A 21,807-nucleotide genomic window follows, 5' to 3' on the forward strand; every position below is an offset into this window, starting at 1 on the left:
CCATTTTCCTTTTTTTTGGTTTGTTATTTCAGTACTTTATGTATTTTAACTTTACTCTGTATAATATATTTTCTGTTACTATTATTTATTTTGTTGCATGAATTGTCCCAGTTTAGGCCAGTGGTGTCTATTTTGAACCAGTGCCTGAGCCCCTTTGACATGTCTCTTAGAGTACTTTCTTACTTTCTGGCACAGGTGTTTCAACTTACCTTGTACTTCGCTAGTCCCAGACCTGGAATCAGCCATTTCTCTAAGGAGACTTGGTTTCTTTTCGTGAGGAATAGTATTCAAAGGCAAATGGTGCTAGATATAGTTTTTCTTTATATTTATCTTGTTTGGAGTTTGTAGACTGTTTTAAATTCATGGCTTGAATTCTGTCAGTTTTGGGAGATTCTTGGCCATTAAGTCTTTAAACATTTACCTTCTCCATTCTATCTTCTGTTCTTTTGGGACTCCAGTTACTCACATTTGTGTATTTTCCAACCTTTTCTTCTTTTTATGCTTTAATTTTAATCCTTTCTTCTGCTGTATTAAACTTCGTGTTAAGCCCGTTTATTAAAATTCTCAACATCAGCTATGTTTTTTAGTTCTAGGATTTCCATTTGTAGGACTCTTTTAAATAGATTATACTTGTCTGGTGAAATTATTGATATGTGTGTTTTTTAAAACGTATTAATCATAATTATTTTAAAATCTGTGTCTGATAACTCCAGTATCTGGATTACCTGTGTGTCTATTTCTGTAGTGTCCCTCTGCTTTTTTGGGTCATTTTTAAGTTTTAATTTTTATTTTTTTTTGAGATGGAGTCTCGCTCTGTCACCCAGGCTTGGAGTGCAGTGGCATAATCTTGGCTCATTGCAGCCTTCACCTCCCAGGTTTAAGCAATTCTTCTGCCTCATCCTCCTGAGCAGCTGGGATTACAGGCATGCGCCACCATGCCTGGCTTATTTTTATGTTTTTAGTAGAGGCGGGGTTTTGCCATGTGGCCAGGCTGATCTCAAATGCCTGGCCTCAGGTGCTCTGCCTACCTCGGCCTCCTAACATGCTGGGATTACATGTGTGAGCCACTGCACCCAGCCTTGGTCATTTTTTAAAATGTAGGAAAGCAATTTTGTAATCTGTGAAGTTACTAAAACAACATTCTTAGATTCCCTGACATTCAATTACTTGGTCTGTTTACCTCAGTAAATATGTTGCTAAGTTTTGTGGTTACAACCCCAAAGTCTTGGTGGTTTATAACAGCAAAGGCAAATTTCTCGCTCGTGTTGCATTTAGGTTTCTGAATAACTGCCGTTATAGTCCACGGTTATTATGTTCCGTGTGTCTTACTCATTCTGGGATCCAGGCTGAAGGAGAAGCCCCTATGAGGGATGTATTGATCTCACAAATCAAAGTTAAGGATAAGTATGAATAATGTTAATGCCTTTGAAAAGTCTGCCCAGTTGAGGGTCATATCATTCCTCCTCACCATCAGTTGGCTGGAGCAAGTCATGTAGCCACACCTGCAGTTAATAGGTGCAGAAGCGTGTGTACTCATTCCCCAGGCAGGCATTACAGAATATGTGGCAAGAGCAGGAATGTATAATCCTTTTTTAGTGAGGGAAGAGTGAATAATTAAACATATAATTATATAATTTTATAAATTATAAAACAATTTATCCCACTATCCTACAGGAAAAACTCCCATTTAAAAAAAGCTGTAGATGTGTGAGATACAGATGGAAAATTATTAATAATGATAAATTATAAAAAGTAGAACTTTATGGCATATTCAGTGAAATGTTAAGCAGTTATCAAAATGATCATTGTAATACAGATTGAGCATCCCTAATCTGAAAATTTGAAATCCATAATGCTCTACAATTCAAAACTTGCGCATTGACATGATGCTCAAAAATGTTCATTGGAGCATTTCTGATTTTGGATTTTAGGATTAGGGATGCTTACTAGTATAATGCAGATATTCCAAAATCCAAAAAAGTCAAAAATCCAAAATACTTCTGATTCCAAGCATTTCAGATAAGGTATACCCAATTTGTATCTAGCAACATAGGAAAATGCATTTAATATAATCTTAAGTGAAAAAAAAATGTACAAAGTATATATATCTTCATTGAGTACAGCTATATACACACAATCCTACATTAGTAAGAAAATTAAAGATGTAAAATGGATAATGGGCATTTTAGGATGATAGACTTATGAATGATCTTTCATTTTCAGACAGACTTTTGTATTGCTATTATTTTATGCTTTAATTTTATTTTCACAAGAGGTTTTTATTCTTAAAGGCAGACACACATATCAGAGAAACATTGGAAACTACAGAAAAAGGGATGAAAAGGTACATATTGGACCCATCTCCCAAAACCACCACTTTTACTGTTTTCTATGTGTTGAAAAACATCAGTATGTTAAAAAAAAAAAACAAAAAAAAAAACTGAATACTTCTATTGTGTTGTCACCTTTCATTTTAGGTCCTGAAAATCCTTGGTTGGTTCAAGCTTATGTTTCAGCAGCTAAACACCCTTTTGCTTCTGTGGTGGCTCAGGAGGTTTTTCAGAGTGGAATCATTCCTTCAGATACTGACTTTCGTATCTACAGGGATTTTGGGAACATTCCAGGTATATTGTCAATGGTTATGGCCTACTGTGCAACATTCATTTATCAGAAGTGAGTTTTACGTCTTGAAAGTTTGTGAGTAAACAGCATTTTCTGAGAGCAAATTCACAGAGTTTGTTTCCTTTTTTAAACTCCATACTAATTTAAATGCTTGCCTCCTCTAGAATATGTCATCTTTCCCTATAGTGTGACAGAACAAGGGTGAACTGTTTAGCGCTTCATTCCCAAAAGATGGTAATAGATCCTTCAGGGGTCTTTCATTGTTGTCTTGCTTTGCCAACTTCCTTGGCAACTTGTATATACAACTAATTTGAAGTTAAAATTTGGTTCTGGCCTGGCAAGAATGTAGGTGGCAAAATTTTGATGACCTCTCAAACTCAATATTCCTATCCTTACTGTGTGACTTGTAATGCCTACCTGTGGAGTAATATACTTCTTCAATCATTATATATCGAATTATGTACCAAAGCTATAGACTGTGTAAGAATTTGGAAGAGAATTTATATCATTCATTTGTAAATGTGACAAAGTGGTTGTGCCACTGCTTTGACATTTTGTCTTTTAGGAATTTATTAAACAAATAGGCCAAAAGCAAGGTTGGTCTTTAAAGCAAAATGACTTTTTTTTTTTCTGTGTGTCTTAGGAATAGACTTAGCTTTTATTGAGAATGGATACATTTATCATACCAAGTATGATACAGCGGACAGAATTCTAACAGATTCCATTCAGAGAGCAGGTTGGTATTCTAATTTAGACTTCTGATATACACTAAGATGGAATGTTAGGGTTGATATATAAACTTGTGGCCTGTGTGTTAGAGAGGCAGTATGCAATGTGAATGAGCTAGGGCTTTGGAGTTGGAGAGATGAGATAGTGTAGCAATTAAGGTAAGGAATATTCATTGTGAGGAAGTGAAAAAGGAGTTGGCCCAGGGTTGGGAGGATTGCTGAGCAGTAAGAATGTAGCTCTGTTAGTCTCCCATGATGTTTTCATATGGAACTCTACTAGCTCTCCTCCTTGATTTTTAACACATGTGTAACAGCTTGTTCATATTTGTGAGCTTCGTGAAAGGCGTTTGTCTCTTGGTTCACCACTGAATTTCTGATATTTAAAGAGTGTCTAGTACAGTTAATATATATTATTAAATGAATCGGTACCAAGAAACAGCCATTGGATTTGTCAACAAGGTACAATTGATCATAGAGAATAGTTCTAGGCCGGGCGCGGTGGCTCAAGCCTGTAATCCCAGCACTTTGGGAGGCCGAGACGGGTGGATCACGAGGTCAGGAGATCGAGACCATCCTGGCTAACACGGTGAAACCCTGTCTCTACTAAAAAAAAATACAAAAAACTAGCCGGGTGAGTTGGCGGGCGCCTGTAGTCCCAGCTACTCGGGAGGCTGAGGCAGGAGAATGGCGTAAACCCGGGAGGCGGAGCTTGCAGTGAGCTGAGATCCGGCTACTGCACTCCAGCCCGGGCGACAGAGCGAGACTCCGTCTCAAAAAAAAAAAAAAAAAAAAAGAGAATAGTTCTAATAGAAGGGAAAAGATACAGGCCAATTGGCTGAGCATCTGAGTGGAGAGGAAATGGAGAAGGGCGGGGGATGGACCTTATTTGAGAAATTCAGTAAGAAAAGTGAGGGAGAGCAGTAGGATGGTAGAAAGCGATTTCTGTTCACATTCTTCCTAACCATTTCTTCATTCAAACAGTACATGGTTTATTTCTGCTTCAAATAGTTGTACGTGTAAATCACAAATAGTTTATTCAGCCTTTTAATCTTTTTTCTTTTTTTTTACTAATAGGTGACAACATTTTAGCAGTTCTTAAGCATCTAGCTACATCTGATATGCTGGCTGCTGCTTCTAAGTATCGACATGGAAACATGGTCTTCTTTGATGTGCTGGGCCTGTTTGTCATTGCCTACCCCTCTCGTATTGGCTCAATCATAAACTACATGGTGGTAATGGGTGTTATTTTGTACCTGGGCAAAAAGTTGTTGCAGCCCAAACATAAGAGTAAGTATTTTCCTCTAAAATCACAAATACTGGCATTGCTGTAGAATTTTATTGAGGTTTTTCAGTTTGTTTATATCTTCCCAGAAAGCTAAAAATCTTCAAGACAATGTTTGCTTTATATTGTAAGAAATTTTTAAATATTAAATTAATGTGCTTATTTTACTTTTAGTCTTGGTGAAGCAGTCAATTTTTATGTATTTAGGCACTCCATAAAAGTACCATATAGAAGCTATTGAAAAATGGTTTGTACAGATTGGCTTCTAATGAAAAGTCCCGTTAAAAAGTCTGCACTACATACTAGTAGCTAGTATGGACCAGTGTCCTGAAGTATGAGTGAACTGCTTGTGGTTAAATTCTTTTATTTGAAATATTTCTGCTTGAAATGTTTCAGAGTCTAAGTTGCTGTGTGCTATTACGAGATAAAATATTTAGCAGCAATTTAAGTAATTCTTTATCACCACTTATTTTCCCCACATTCCTTATCTTCTTATGTTACCTTCTTTTAACAACATTTTGTATGGAACTTTGCCTTCCATTCTTTCTAATATTTTGATACACAAAGCATACCAAAAGTGAAGAAGATTAAGACTACCCTCTTCCTTCATAAGGAATGTACCTGAACTATTCCTAGAAGATTTATCTTTTTGAGTGTTTAGTATCTAGAGACTCTTAATAAATGTTACCTGAATATTATTATTTGATACCTCCCTTGTTCTTGTGTTTAGCCAACCTCAACACTAGGACATTTTCATACTTTTCAAGTACAGTGGGGTGTTTTTTGTTTTAATGTTTGCCCATTTAGGTCTACTGACTGGTTATATAATTGATTTGATGAAGATGGTGATTTCACCTTTTTGTTTTCTCTTCATTAGCTGGTAACTACAAGAAGGACTTCTTGTGTGGACTTGGCATCACTCTGATTAGCTGGTTCACTAGCCTTGTTACTGTTCTCATCATAGCAGTGTTCATCTCTCTTATTGGACAGTCTCTCTCATGGTATAACCACTTCTATGTCTCCGTTTGTCTGTATGGAACTGCAACTGTAGCCAAAATAATATTTATACATACTCTTGCGAAAAGATTTTATTACATGGTAAGTGTTGATATATCTGTTGATTTCTTTCTGTTGCCTCCGAGGACTGAAGATGAACTTAAGTGGGATTCATTGTATTTGGCCTTTTGAGTGCTAAAAAATTGTCCAGCATGGTTTTAGAAAATGCACCCATGCTGTGTTACTTTTCTGAAAGATTTCTTATTCTGAGGGTAATGTCACAAAATTCAAATGAGGTTATAAAGCTGGACTGTAAACAGTGTCAGGGTAGTGGTGACTGGAAGTCTTGTTAGCACAGCCTTCTACTGAATTTGCTGCAGTATTTGTAACTATGGCCTGGGCTCACTCACTCATTTATGTTACTTGAATATCTGTTCTCCCCCGGAGTGTAAGCTCCTTGAGAATAGGGATGGTTTTATTTATTGCTGTATCCTCTGTGCTTAGGTAGTGTCTGACACACAGCACTAACACACAGCAAGTATTTGTTGCCTAAAAGAGTGTTGTACTTAAAGTTTTCTCTTCAGTTTTTCCCTCACTTTTTTCTTTGAACTGTATATTGTTGATTCAGATTCTGCATGCATGTATGTCATTGGAGTTAAAAGACACATTGCTAAGGAAAACAGAGGGAAGGGAAATAGGGTTCCAAATGATTTATACCGAGAATATTGTTACATTATTATGGTTTCAAATGCATAAATTTGTTTGGCAAAAATAAAATTAGAAATTAGGGTTATGGGCTGGGTGCGGTGGCTCATGCCTATAATCCCAACACTTTGGGAGGCTGAGGCAGGCCGATTGCTTGAGCCCAGGAGTTCAAGACCAGCCTGGGAAACATGGTGAAACCCTGTCTCCACAAAAAATACAAAAAATTAGCCAGGTATGATGGTGTTTGCCTATAGTCCCAGCTACCTGGGTGTCTGAGGTAGGAGGATTACCTGAGCCCATGAGATCAAGGCTGCAATGAGCTGTGATTGTACCACTGCACTCCAGCCTAGGGGACAGAGTGAGACCCTATCTCAAATAAATAAATAAAATAAATATAAATTTAAAAAGCTGTAAAATAATAGGTCTAAAAATGAATTACAGTGAAAGAGAGAGTCATGGTTTCACATTGTCTGTGTGAATTAAAGTGGAAGATCTTTCTTAGCTCCATGTAAGCCTACTGTTTTCTATTTATCCTGATAAGGATTAGAATGAGACATGGATGATTATAACCCAGCATCCTTCTACAAGTATGTCTTTGGTATCTGAACCTTGGTCTCAGTTTCAATTAATGTTGGGATGTGTTCTGTGGAACCCTTCTATGTTAGCAGCCCCTGCTGAAGAAAGGTTCTTTGAGGTTAGCCATCTGCTTATGGTTGAGCTCGTATTTTTATCTTAGTGGCTTCAGTTCCCAAAAGAATTACACCATGGGGCTCAATTTCACATGCTTATTCTTAGTGTAACTGTATGTAACCAGAGTGTGGCTGACTATTGTTGTTTGGGGGCAGAAGTAGGATAGAAATGGGTAATAAAATTTCATTTACTTTTTCTAATTTCAGTTGTCTGATCGTGACACTTTAGGGTAAAAGCACAACAGAAAGAGTGATGTGTTTCATTTTCTTTTCACAAATATTCTTTAAGTGCCCAGTGAGCATGGTACCATAAGAGACTGGGCATGGTGGCTTACACCTGTAATCCCAACACTGGGAGGCCAAGGCAAGGCAGGAAGACTGCTTGAGGCCAGGAGTTTGACACCGGCCTGGGCAATATAAGTAAGGCCACATCTCTATTATTTATTTTTTTAAAAAAACAAGAATGATGCCATAAGAGAGCCATAAGAATGTGATCTCTTTCTTCGAGGAGCTCTCAGTTTCATTTGGGAAGGTGTGGGAATGACAATAATTGCAATATATTGTGGGATGAAGTGAGACTGACATATAAACTGTGCTGTAGGAATACAGGGGAGGCGAGATGAATTTTGCTTGTGGAAGTCAGAGTGGCTGAGATGGCAACATTTGAATTGTTTGCTTTTTTTTTTGGAGACAGAGTCTCGCTCGTTCTGTCGCCCAGGTTGGAGTGCAGTGGTATGATCTTGGCTCACTGTAACCTCTGCCTCCTGGGTTCTAGCAGTTCTTGTGCCTCAGCCTCCCAAATACCTGGGACGATAGATGTGTGCCGCCACGCTCAGCTAAATTTTGTATTTTTAGTAGAGACAGGGTTTTGCCATGTTGGCCAGGCTGGTCTCCAACTCCTGGACTCAAGTGATCCGCCCACCTTGGCCACACAAAGTGTTGGGATTACAGGCATGAGCACCTGATCTGAATGGGGTTTTTGAAGCATGTGTTGAAATTTACTAGGTAGGGAACAGATTGATGAGTGGTTTAAGGTGAGAATGTATAAAATGTGTCTGTGTCAGTTAGTGGACAGTCCAGTGTGGTGAAGACAAGGGGGTAGTCCAATAACTGGAAAAGGAGGCCAGTGTGAAGTGGGAGCATGATTCTAAAAATCAATGGGGCCACTATTAAGTTTTGAGCAGGTTAGTGAGAAAATTTGTGATTTTGTAAAAAAAACTGATAACAGTGTATAAAGTGGATTGGAATGAAGCAGGAGTGAGCAAGGGATAAATAGAGGTGAGGAGGAAAATAGATTTGAGGGATGTTTTATCTTTGGTACAGTTTGGGCACTTAAATTGAGATCTTTGTTTTTAAATATCTGAGTGGCATTCGGCTTCAAATTGAATTATAATAATTATTTTCTTAATTTTTTTTTTTTTTTTTTGTGATGAAGTCTTGCCCTGTCGCCCAGGTTGAATTGCAGTGGTGCGATCTGGGCTCACTGCAAGCTCCGCCTCCTGGGTTCACACCATTCTCCTGCCTCAGCCTCCTGAGTAGCTGGGACTACAGGCGCCCACCACCACGCCTGGCTAATTTTTTTGTATTTTTAGTAGAGGCGGGAGTTTCACTGTGTTAGTCAAGATAGTCTCGATCTCCTGACCTTGTGATCCGCCTGCCTCGGCCTCCCAAAGTGCTGGAATTACAGGTGTGAGCCACCGTGCTGGTGTTGATAATCAACACTGTGATACCAACACTGTGTTGATAATTTAAGTATTTAGCAACTGTAGCCTATCTTTCATTGTTGGGAGCGGGAGGGATTGTTAAATGAACTGCAACTTGTTTTGAAAACATGTCACAGCAACTCTTGAGCCCTTGAAGTAGGATCCCTTAGATTTTGTGATTTTGTAAGAAAACTGATAACAATGTATAAAGTGGATTGGAATGGAGCAGGAGTGGGAAAGGGATAAATAGAGGTGAGAAGGAAAATAGATCTCCCTGCCCTGAGTCATACAGAAATGGGAAGGTAGAAGAAGGAGAAACTTTAATATGTCTGTTTCTCCATTTCCATCTTTGTATTTATGCACTGTAATAGTTTCCATGTTTGTATGAATAGAATCACTCATGCAGATGTAAAAATGTATTAAGTTCATATTAGGCCAGGCACAGTGGCTCACACCTGTAATCCCACGTGCTGTGGGAGGCTGAGGTGGCAAGATTGCTTGAGGCCAGGTGTTTGAGACCAGACTGAGCAACATGGCGAGACTCTGTGTCTGCAAAAAAAAAATATATATATATTTTTAAACTTAGCTGGGTGTGGTGGTGTGTGCCTATAGTCCCAGTTACTCAGGAGGCTGAGGCAGAAGAATCACCCAGGAAGCTGAGACTGCAGTGAGCCGAGATCGCACCACTGGACTCCGGCCTAGGCAACAGAGCGAGAATCTGTCTCAAAAAAAAAAGTTTATATAGCAACTTTATTTTGAAGAGTGCATAGTGCTACATAGGAACCCTTGGACTTTAAATCTCAAAAAATATAAGATCAAATTTTATAATACGAAAGCATGAGGAATACAAGAAGGGGGCAAAGGTGCAGTGCAAGACCAATTGGAGATAGAAAAGACTCATTAAGCCAAACTCCAAATTGCTTTAAAGGTGCTGCAGTTTTCCGGGTGTGGGCTATTGGCGGTGCTGCAGCAGTTTGTAATGTTCCTTCATGGGTCATTTCTCTAGTTTACTTGAAACGGTGTTTGGAATTGGCATGAACTGAAAAGCTTACAGAGATGAATGTTTTTTAGGAGAGTCCTTTCTTCTATTTTGGAATATTTCTACTTTTAGCCTAGTAGAAGAAAAGCATAGATTATATGGATGATTTATACTCTATATTGTTAAACTGCCCTTTCTTGTGCTACAATTTGAATTTACTACTTCATGATGGGGGAAGTAGCTTTGTTAGTGTTTACTTTAAATCGGTTTAAAGAGCAGATGTGTTTAAAACAGAATGTAGCTTTCCTGAGTGGTGGAAATTGTGTTACTATAATAAAAGCTCTTTATGAATGACCTGTGAATGACACTACTTGTGTATTTTTCTTTCTTTCAGAATGTCAGTGACCAGTATCTGGGAGAAGTATTTTTTGACATCGCGCTGTTTGTCCATTGCTGTTCTCTTGTTACCCTCACTTACCAAGGACTTTGCTCGGCGTTTATTAGTGCTGTCTGGGTAGCATTCCCATTGCTCACAAAGCTCTGTGTGCATAAGGACTTTAAGCAGCATGGTAGGGTATTTTTGATTTTAATATACATGGGAGAATACCTTAAAATATTTAAGGCTTTCAGGGACTCTTTCTTTTTTGGTTTTATAGAGTAGGCTTTCTAAATTTTTAGTTTTTAAAAGTTTTCATACTACACAAATTATCTTATGCCTTATACCCCATCCCTTTCTCATGGTTGTGAACACATACTAATATATTACTTGTGTATTTTGCCTAGTTCTTACTCGTATTTTATCCTGAGTGAAAGATCCTACTCCAAGTTAACATACACCCTTAAGGGCAAGAGTCACATCTAATTTCTGTTAGGGTACCAGTGCACACCAGTAGTATAAAAATTTACATCTCACTGTAGGATTTCATAATGTGTACTTTTTTTCTCTTTTTCCCTAGGTGCCCAAGGAAAATTTATTGCTTTTTACCTTTTGGGGATGTTTATTCCTTACCTTTATGCATTGTATCTCATCTGGGCGGTATTTGAGATGTTTACCCCCATCCTCGGGAGAAGTGGTTCAGAAATCCCACCTGATGTTGTGCTGGCATCCATTTTGGCTGGTTGTACAATGATTCTGTCTTCCTATTTTGTAAGAGAAAATGTGTTTTTTCTTTTTCTTCATTTTTTTATATGAGTATGAATTTAGCCATACTAGATTCTGTGAAATAGTGTTATGTGTACTTTATTGAGAAAATCTGAAGCAGAAGAAATGGTGAATGACTGTGCATCTTGTAAATTTGGTATCATAAGAAACTGTAGAATAGAGTTTGTTGTTGCTATTTAAAAATGTTTTGCCTCCCTATCCTTCCAAATTCTCTGATATACCTCTTTTCAATAGACTTTCAGATACCTGAGTATGAATTTGTGGGGCTTTTACCAAGTATGAATTGTTAGAGATTGCCTGGTGGTGAATGATCCTAATAGTGTATTTTGAAATTACTAATTAGAGGCACATGTTAATAAATACATGGGTGGTTTTATTAGTGCTGTTAGAGCTAGTGAAGGAAGACTAATTCTGATGAGGCTTTTTTCATTATCATTCCACTACCTTGTTGCTAGCACATGAAAGTTCATTAATTGAGTCTATTATGACACCCAAACATGCCTTCATTTACCAAATAATGAAATGATCCGAGGCCTTGCCATCCTCATTTGGCCATGTCAGTGTCCTGCCCTAGTAAGGAGAGTCCTGTGTTTGCCATCCCTTTTTTTCTTCCTTTGGGATTCCCAGAGGGAAGAAAAGACAGTGATGCAGAGTTTAAGACCAGATCCCCTATGGGTAGAGTAAGCCCCAAGCAGGGTTTTGCTTTGGCTTGATGTCTACCTCCAGGATCCAAGATGGGCCCCTCCAGAGAAGGCAGGTCTCTGTTTTGTGGCTCTTTTAATGGGAATTCCTAAGAACAAAAAGTAATTACTGAACACTTATAGGTGCACCTTGAAATTCGAGGATAGGGAACCAAATAGGAAAAGGAGCTATGACTTTATTACAGTTCTTTTCTTCATGGAGATGATAGTGAGCCTTTTCACACTGACACAGTAAAGGGCATTCGTTATCCCTTTACTTTGTGGAAGTCAGGTTCTAAAGACAGCAGGTGAGGAAGATACTACACACATGGTCAGCATCATCTATGGAAGTTCCTTATAGCCAGTAAAGCTTTATATATGTGGCTTTGTGTATATAGATAGCCCTGTAGAATAATTCTTATGCATATTATTGTTTGAGGTTGGTTGTACTAGTCTTAAAAGAGATCTGAGCCTTCCAACCATTTTACTTATAGGATAATTATTAAGGATAATTTAAGGATAAGGATAATCCTTATTGGTATTCATATGTATGAAAAGTTCTAAAATGTTCTGTAGGGTTTGCTGCTTTTGGGTTTAATAGTAACCCTTATATCATCTGTATTTTTGATAGCTTTGCTGTTTTAAGGATTGAAGGAGATAGTGGAGTTTTGTCATCTATAGATTAGATTCTAATCTAATCTAAAGTCAGGTAGTTATGAACTGAATGCTCCCACCCCCATGTATTTGTTAAATTATAGTCATGAATGGGAGCTATGGTTGTTCATAAAAGATGACTCAGATATGGGACATTTAAATTCTGTTCAACTGATAATATGAAAGGGGGCAAAATGAACCCTGGAGATGTTCATTGTGGAAATGGAAAATGTCCCCAAAGCATGGAAATCTTGGAAACCAGAAGAAAGGATCGAAGGGTCTTATCTTCTAAATTATATTTTATTGGGAAAGCTTTTGGAGAGAAGACTGCCTCTTGGAATACTTTAGAAAGCTCACTTAATTTTCATTATAATGTGAAATAGCCCTGCTGCACTTTGATGCCATGAGTTATTACTCTTTTAATCATTTTCTTATTTGTGTGTAGCAGTGTTAATGACAGTGGCTTATTAATAGAGTAAGACTATTTTCTTTGGGTAATGGAGAATTGAACCACAATGCGTATTTCAGACAGCTTTCCCTTCAGTCCTTGGGGATTTATTAAATATATCTGCTAGAAAGCAATTAAAGTCTTGTCAAGCAATCAGGTTGTGTGTTTTTTTTTTTTTTTTTTTTTTTTTTTTGAGGTGGAGTCTCGCTCTGTCACCCAGGCTGGAGTGCAGTGGTGTGATCTCGGCTCCCTGCAACCTCCGCTTCCTGGGTTCAAGCAATTCTTGTGCCTCGGCCTTCCTGAAATATTGTATCCTGTGTCACTCTAGGTTCTGAGATGGGTGCAAAATAAAATGATGAGAAGCATGAAAAGGGACTCTGAAATGTCCATTGTGTGCTGATGACTGAGCTGTTTCTGAGTTGTCTCCTCCTGAGCCCACTTGTATCAGCAGTCCCCATTTCAGCTCTCATTCAATCAATATATGTATAACCATGATGGCCCAGCAGAGGATAACTTAAGGACACCTATTAACTGATTGCTTGCTGGGCGGGGTGGCTCACGCCTGTAATCCCAGCACTTTGGGAGGCTGAGGCAGGCGGATGACTTAAGGTCAGCAGTTCAAGACCAGCCTGGCCAACATGGTGAAACCCTGTCTCTACTAAAAACACACAAAAAATTAGCTGAGCATGGTGGTGCACACTTGTAGTTACTCAGGAGGCTGAGGCACGAGAATCGCTTGAACCTGAGTGTTGAAGGTTGCAGTGAGCTGAGATCGTGCCACTATACTCCAGCCTGGGTGACAGAGCGAGACTCTGTCTCCAAAAAAATAAATAAAATTTCACATTCATGTTATTTTTCTACTTATGGAAATAAGTAGAGAAATAAAATGAAGAAGGCAAAAAGGGGAGCTGGGTTTAGATTTCATGTTTAGAGAATACCAATATTCCATCCAGAGGCATCTGCAACAAAACAGTACTAGCTTTAGGTCTCATGTCTCACGTTTGTATACTGTGAGTACAAAAATAAGACAGAGTACCTGAGGACTTGAGGCTGAGTTAGCAAAACAAAATGTGTCACCCTCTCTGTCCCTCTTTCTCCTGGTATTCACATTATTTAAAATGTGGCTTCTTAGAACAATTTCAAATTTCACATAAAAGTTTCCCCAAATGGCTTCCTCAGACCCTGTAAGAGATCTGTGGACGTATTCTGTGAGTCGTGTGTGTCCTTTACAGGTTTTAGTTCAGTGATTTTATTATGATTAAAAATATTTAGGATTTTCTAGATGCCAACCTTGAGACTGAGTCATTTACATTTACTGCCTAGATTTGTTGTTCTGATTGTGTTGGCGTTGGTTAATTTGTCACCTAAAGGGATAATATTACTTTGTAATGCAGTTTTTCCTCATATGCAGGTCCACTGGCAAAGTCTTGAAGGTACATCTGTATGCCAGTTCAGATGAATTTAGTATTTTGACACATTTTAAAGCAGTATGAGTGGAATTTGAGTTTTGTCCAAACAGATCTGCCTAAAGTGTATCTCTGGTTATTTAATGAATAGTGTATTACATCTACATTTCTGTTCTTTTTGCCGATTAAGGACAGCGACAGTCCTCAGTTTCCTTTTTCCTTGTTGGTTTATGGCTGCATGCCAAAAAGGTGGCACCATCATGGCAGATTGGAGGCATCTGGCATTTTCTTGGTTCTCACCTGTAATGGAACTCTCCTAGAGTTAGTGCTTTGTTTACTAGATGTTAGAGTATGCTAGCACCTGCTGATAACTTTTCTTCAGGGTCTGTTAGTTAATACTTGTTAAAAATAAAGTCAGTTAAAAACACCTTTCCCCCACTAGTATAAATTTGTAATATTTCTATGTTTGTGGTTTATATTTTAGATTAACTTCATCTACCTTGCCAAGAGTACAAAAAAAACCATGCTAACTTTAACTTTGGTATGTGCAATTACATTCCTCCTTGTTTGCAGTGGAACATTTTTTCCATATAGCTCCAATCCTGCTAATCCGAAGCCAAAGAGAGTGTTTCTTCAGGTGAGCAGTTTTGCATGAGCTATTTGAGATATGGAAAGGAAGACTTGTATGTTTTGAGCTTCAGTAGTGAATAGCAAGCACAACTGACTTTTCTGCTGTTGACCTATTTAGTCATACTCACCTTTTTTGTGTTAAGGCAGTGAGGAGAAGACTGACTGTCAAGAGGCATTCTTATCAGTTAGACATATATCTCCCAGGAGACTGAATTGGAAATGTTTGCTTGTTTTTATTACTATTCAAATTATAAAGTGGCATCTAATTGGAAAAACAAGAGCAAATATGTATTATAGAATAATGAGTTTTTAGAAATATAGATTGTAGTCCGGGCGCGGTGGCTCAAGCCTGTAATCCCAGCACTTTGGGAGGCCGAGACGGGCGGATCACGAGGTCAGGAGATCAAGACCATCCTGGTTAACACGGTGAAACCCCGTCTCTACTAAAAAATACAAAAAACTAGCCGGGCGAGGTGGCGGGCGCCTGTAGTCCCAGCTAATGTAGTCCCAGCTACTCAGGAGGCTAAGGCAGGAGAATGGCGTAAACCCGGGAGGTGGAGCTTGCAGTGAGCTGAGATCTGGCCACTGTACTCCAGCCTGGGCAACAGAGCGAGACTCTGTCTCAAAAAAAAAAAAAAAAAAAAAAAAAGAAATATAGATTGTAAAAATGTATACAGGCTGAGTAAAGTCTAAACTATCAACTGGCAAAATACAATTGATATTTAGAAATGCTAGTAAAATTAATCTTAAGTAACATTCAAAGTGATATGTGATAGTGAAACTATAACTTGGAAAGGGATTAATAAAATGAGTTTTAGGACTTACTTTCTTTTTTCTTTTTTTGAAATGGAGTCTTGGTTTGTTGCCCAGTTTGGAGTGCAGTGGAATGATCTTGGCTCACTGCAACCTCTGCCTCCTGGGTTCAAGTGATTCTCCTGCCTCAGACTCCCAAGTAGCTGGGATTACAGGCACCCGCCACCATGCCTGGCTAATTTTTGTATTTTTATTGGAGACAGGATTTCACCATGTTGGCCAGGCTGTTCTTGAATTCCTGACCTCAGGTGATCCATCCACCTCGGCCTCCCAACGTGCTTGGGATTACAGGTGTGAGCCACCACGCCTGGCCAGTTTGAAGACTTATTTTAGATCTCAGGTTATTCTTCAAATTTTTTAGGCCTGGTACTATAAAGCAGTAAGCCTCAATTCTAGTCATCTCTGTTAGAGATGGCTAAATTGTTAGCTTTTCTAAATTGTTTTTAAAAGTTTTCATGGCCGGGCGCGGTGGCTCAAGCCTGTAATCCCAGCACTTTGGGAGGCCGAGATGGGCGGATCACGAGGTCAGGAGATCTAGACCATCCTGGCTAAAACAGTGAAACCCCGTCTCTACTAAAAAAAAAATACAAAAACTAGCCGGGCGAGGTGGCGGACACCTGTCGTCCCAGTTACTCGGGAGGCTGAGGCAGGAGAATGGCGTAAACCCGGGAGGTGGAGCTTGCAGTGAGCCCAGATCACGCCACTGCACTCCAGCCTGGGCGACAGGGCAAGACTCCGTCTCAAAAAAAAAAAAAACACACACACACACAAAAAAAAAAACACAAAAGTTTTCATACTACACATGCCTTATACTCATCCCTTTCTCGTGTTTGTGAACACATACTAATATATTGTGTATTTTGCATAATTCTTATGTGTATTTTATCCTCTTTAAGTGAAAGATCCTACTTCAAGATAACATATACCCTTAAGGGCAAGAGTCACATCTAACCTAGCCAAACAGAAATGCCAGAGGAATTATACCTAGATAATTATTCAAGGACTTAAATTAAAAATACTTGAACTTAGGAGATTTTGAAAGGGGCCAAATAACACTTCCTTTTTATACTCCTAAAGAACACTGTGATAAATTTTATGTGAGATTTTACAATTTGTAAAACCTTTAGTGAAGAACAGATTTTTTTTTTTTTTTTTTTTAGGAAGTTCGGTGTGTTTTTCATGATGTACTGTTTTATAATTATGTCAGTAATACTTAGGAAAAGCTGGATTTGTATTTTTAAAAAGTCATTTTCTGATTTGTTTGGGGGTTCTCTTTCACTGTGCCAGAAGTTGGCAGACTTTTCCCGTAAAGGACAAGATAATATTTTGGACTTTGTCAGCAATACAGTCTGTTGCAGTGACTCTATTTTCCAGCGCAAAAACAGCGATAGAGTATACCCAAACAAATGAGTATGGCCATGTTCAAATAACGGTTCCTATATAAAAACAGTCAGTGGACAGTTTGCCCTGTTGGCTGCAGTTTGCCAGTCCCAGCCCCTGCCCTATGCAGTGTTTTTTTTTCTTCTCCTGATTGGTATTCTTCAGGCTGTTTTTTGCCGTGAATGAAGTTATTTCAAATGGAGCACGGTGCCTTTTCATAGAATTCTATTAGGCACAAGGCTGTCATCTAGTGGTGAGCTGCAATTGCCGCTTTTCTCTGCACGTGAATTAGCTTCATAAAACACTAAAAGGGAAATGAGTGTGTATGTATATATGTATTTGTTTTAAATCCTTATCTAAAAGGAGCTGTAACATTCACGTTTTTTAAGTCTGAAATAGTAAGTTTCAAAAAATTTTATAGGAAACCTAAATATACTTGGAAGATACAATAAAACAATAATCTATATATTTTCCAGTTTAAATGAACCCTAGCAGTACCCTAGCAACCCTCAGTGTCTTACTCACTTGCTCCATATCCACATCATTTCTAGGTATTGCCATACTCCATTTTTGTTATTTGGGGTGGGAATGTGGGTGTACTAGTTGAAACAGTTTTTTCACTAGTCTTTTTTTTTTTTTTTTTTTTTTTCAGCATGTGACTAGAACATTCCATGACTTGGAAGGAAATGCAGTTAAACGGGACTCTGGAATATGGATCAATGGGTTTGATTATACTGGAATGTCTCACATAACCCCTCACATTCCTGAGATCAATGATAGCATCCGAGCTCACTGTGAGGAGAATGCACCTCTTTGTGGTTTTCCTTGGTATCTTCCAGTGCACTTTCTGATCAGGTTGGTTCATTATTTTTCTGCTTAAGTTGGAGGTTAGTTTATTCTCAAGTCTTGTCACCATATCAGTACTCTTATCATTTAAACTGTCATCCTTTAATAAACAAGTTCAGTGCTGTTTGTACTATTTTTTCTATCATTAGGAAACTTTTTTTTTTTTTAGTGGAATAAAGCACTCACAAGAGTAGTTTTGCTTTTTCAAATTTAAAAAATCTTTTCTCTAGAGACCTGAGTAGTTAGAAAAGGTGGCCCTTCTAACTAATATAATAGTAAGCATCTATCTCAAAAACTGTGGCCGGGCACGGTGGCTCACACCTGTAATCCCAGCACTTTGGGAGGCCAAGGAAGGTGGATCACCTGAGGTCAGGAGTTCAAGACCAGCCTGACAAACCTGGAGAAACCGTGTCCCTACTAAAAATATAAAATTAGCCAGGCATGGTGGTGCAGGCCTGTAATCCCAGCTACTTGGGAGGCTGAGACAGGGGAATTGCTTGAACCCAGGAGGTGGAGGTTATGGTGAGCTGATACTGTGCCATTGCACTCCAACCTGGGCAACAAAAGCAAAACTCTGTCTCTCAAAAAAAAAAAAAAAGTTTACTCTGGGAAGATTTTGTAGCTTGGCAGTGAAGGATTGGATGAGAAGAAATAGGATGGGTGGTGGAATCAAGATCACCTAGGTTATTCCTTTGTTCTTAACATTGGGAAGGTTTTATTACAAAATAACCTGAGTTTATTGGAGTTGACATTGCTTATCATGTCTATCAGTTTATTTTCGTACCCCAAAACGTGTTCATATATGCTGAACAGTTCTGTGAGTTACAGATAGCCATCAACTGATAAAACACCCTAAATATTGAAGCTTCCTTTCCAAATAGGAAAAACTGGTATCTTCCTGCCCCGGAAGTTTCTCCAAGAAATCCTGCTCATTTCCAACTCATATCCAAAGAACAGACACCTTGGGATTCTATAAAATTGACTTTTGAAGCAACAGGTAAGTCATATAAAGTTTTTTCTTCCCTCCTTTACTTCTTAAACTTGTTGACAAGTGGCATGTATGTTTTTCCCTCAGATATATCACAGGAACCAGCAACTTAGGAAGAGCTTATGATGTTTCTAAAATCAATTGAAGCTGGTTATTACTTTTTTTTTTTTTTTTTTTTTTGAGATGAAGTCTCGCTCTGTCGCCCAGGCTGGAGTGCAGTGACACGCTCTTGGCTCACTGCAGTCTCCGCCTCCTGGGTTCAAGCGATTCTCCTGCCTCAGCCTCCTATTTGGGATTACAGGTGTGTACCACCATGCCTGGCTAATTTTTGTATTTTTAGTAGAGACAGGGTTTCACCATGTTGGGCAGGCTAGTCTTGAACTCCTGACCTCATGGTCTGCCTGCCTCGGCCTCCCAAAGTGCTGGGATTACAGGTATGAGCCACCATGCCCGGCAGAAGCTGGTTATGACTTCTTAACAAAAATTTAATAGGCCAGGCATGGTGGCTCATGCTTGCTACTCAGGAGGCTGAGGTAGGAGGATTGCTTGAGTCCAGGAGTTCAAGACCAGCCAGGGCAACATAGTGACATCCCGTCTCTACAAAGTTAAAAAAAAAAACAATTAGCTGGGCGTGGTGATGCATGCCTGTAGTCTCAGCTACTTGAGAACTTCAGAGGCTGAGGTGGGAGAATCACTTGAGCCCAGGAAGTCAAGGCTGATAGCACCACTGCACTCCAACCTGGGTAACAGAGCAAGACCCTATCTCAAAAATAAAAATAAAATAAAAATAATTAAAAAAAAAATTTAAAAATTTATTCTAAATTTATTTAATTAAAAAAATTAAATATATTTAAAATATATTAAAACATTTTTTTGGAATTTTTTAAAATAAAAATTTACTTTGGGAACAATGTTAGGTTTACAGAAAAATTGAGCAGAAATTATAGAGTTCTCATATCCTGCCCCCCGAGTTTCCCCTATTAATGTCTTGCATTAGTATGGTGCATTTGTTAAAACTGATGTGCCAGTATTAACATTGATACATTAAGTGAAGTCTGTTGTTCCAACTCAGGTTCATTCTTTGTGTTGTATAGTTCTATGGGTATTGAAAAATGTGTGATGCCATGTATCTACCATTACAGTATCATACAGAATAGATTTACCATCTGGAAATGCCCTGTGCTTCATCTATTTATCCCTCTTTTCTTCCCACTCTCCCTAGCAACCATTGGTCTTTTTATTACCTCTGTAGCTTTGCCTTTTCCAGATATTATATAGCTGGAATCATAGAGTATGTAGCCTTTTTAGATTGACTTCTTTCACTTACAAGTATGCATTTAAGGGATCCTCCATATCTTTTTGTGACTTGATAGGCCATTTCTTTTTATTGCCGAATAATCCATTGTGTAGATGTACAGCAGTTATCCATATTTGAATAAGGCTGCTATAAACATTCCTGGGCAGGTTTTTGAACTCATTTGGGTAAATGCTTAGGAGTGTGATTGCTGGATTTTATATATGGTAAGCCTGTGTTTGGCTTTGTAAGAAACTGTCAAACTGTTCCATTGACTAATTTCTCTGTTCTTTTGCCCATACCACAACTGTCATGATCACTGTAATTATATAGTATGTTTTGAAGTTGGGTAATATCAGTCTTCCAACTGTTCTTCTCCAGTGTTGTGTTTTGTCTTTTGCCTTTCCATGTAAACTTTAGAATCAGTTTGTCAATATTCACAAAATAACTTGTTGGGGTTCTGATTGGGATTGTATTGAGTCTATAGATCAAGTTGGGAAGAAATGATATTTTAACAATAATGGCTTTTCCTATCCATGTTGGAATATCTCTCCATTTTTTAAAATTTTGTTTGATTTCTTTAATCAGTTTTGTAGTTTTCCTTGTATAATTCTTACATATATTTTGTTAGATTTATTTTTAAGTAGTTCATTTTTGTGGGTCCTAATGTATTAATAAATGGTATTGTTCATTCATGGTATATAGGAAAGCAACTGACTTTCATATTATCAACCTTGTATCCTGCAACCTTGCTGTAATCACTTACTAGATCTAGGAGGTTTTTTTGTTTTTGTTTTTTGTTTTGGTTGATTAAGATTTTCTTTTCTTTTTCTTTCTTTTTTTTGTTTTGGTTGATTCTTGAAGATTTTCTTTTTTTTTAGATGGAATCTCATTCTGTCACCTAGGCTAGAGGGGAGTGGTGCTATCTTGGCTCACTGCAACCTCTGCCCCCAGGTTCAAGTGATTCTCCTGCCTCAGCCTCCCGAGTAGCTGGGATTACAGGCACATGCCATCACACCTGGCTAATTTTTGTATTTTTAGTAGAAACGGGGTTTCACCATGTTGGCCAGGCTGGTTGCAAACTCCTGACCTCGTGATCTGCCTGCCTCAGCCTCCCAAAGTGCTGGGATTACAGGTGTGAGCCACCACGCCCAGCCTATTCTTTAAGATTCTCTAAATAGACATCATCTTCAGACAGTTTTATTTCTTCCTTCCTAATATCTGTAATTTTTATTTCCACTTCTTGACTTGTTACGTTATCTGGGACTTCTAGTTTGATTTTGAAAAGGCGTCGTGAGAGGGGACATCTTTGCCTTGTTCCTGATCTGGGCAAGCTTCTAGTTTCTTACCACTGAGTATGTTGTTAGCTATATGTTTTTGGTACATGTTTTTTATGAGACTGAGGAAGTTCCCTCTATTCCTAGTTTACCAAGAGTTTTTATCATGAATGGGTCTTGGATTTTGTCAATTGCTTTTCCTGCATATATTGATATGGGCATGTGATTTTTCTTTCTTAGCCTTTTGATGTAATAGATGACATTAATTGATTTTCAAGTGTTGGACTGCTTTGCATACCTGAGATAAATCCCACTTGGTCATGGTGTATAAAACCTTTTATGCATCGTTGATTTGATTTACTAATATTTTGTTAAGGATTTTTGCATCTGTGTTCATGCGAGATACTGGTTTATAGTTTTCTTGTATTTGTTGTTGTCTAGCTTTGGTTTAGGATAATGCTGGACTCATAGAATGGGTTAAGAAGTATTCCCTCTGCTTGTGTCTTCTGAAAAGCTTTGTAGAGA

The 21,807-nt window shown here is 38.4% G+C and overlaps 1 protein-coding gene across 2 annotated transcripts in view; it reads left to right on the top strand.

Annotated features, from left to right (window-relative positions):
* The window catches only part of ERMP1 (endoplasmic reticulum metallopeptidase 1), an 86,275-nt gene that overhangs the window by 46,681 nt on the left and 17,787 nt on the right, over nucleotides 1-21,807 (top strand). For both annotated transcript variants that reach the window (XR_003115962.1, XM_025360042.1), the window contains 9 exons: nucleotides 2,478-2,624; nucleotides 3,266-3,358; nucleotides 4,425-4,637; nucleotides 5,510-5,730; nucleotides 10,099-10,273; nucleotides 10,661-10,851; nucleotides 14,539-14,691; nucleotides 17,530-17,732; nucleotides 18,605-18,720. Coding sequence is in view for 1 of the 2 variants with exons in the window: in XM_025360042.1 (XP_025215827.1) it covers nucleotides 2,478-2,624; nucleotides 3,266-3,358; nucleotides 4,425-4,637; nucleotides 5,510-5,730; nucleotides 10,099-10,273; nucleotides 10,661-10,851; nucleotides 14,539-14,691; nucleotides 17,530-17,732; nucleotides 18,605-18,720 (1,512 nt within the window). In the remaining variant the exon portion in view is untranslated. The remainder of the gene's footprint in view (nucleotides 1-2,477; nucleotides 2,625-3,265; nucleotides 3,359-4,424; nucleotides 4,638-5,509; nucleotides 5,731-10,098; nucleotides 10,274-10,660; nucleotides 10,852-14,538; nucleotides 14,692-17,529; nucleotides 17,733-18,604; nucleotides 18,721-21,807) is intronic.

This window comes from Theropithecus gelada, chromosome 15 (genome assembly GCF_003255815.1).
Source record: "Theropithecus gelada isolate Dixy chromosome 15, Tgel_1.0, whole genome shotgun sequence".
NCBI classification, from domain to species: domain Eukaryota; kingdom Metazoa; phylum Chordata; class Mammalia; order Primates; family Cercopithecidae; genus Theropithecus; species Theropithecus gelada.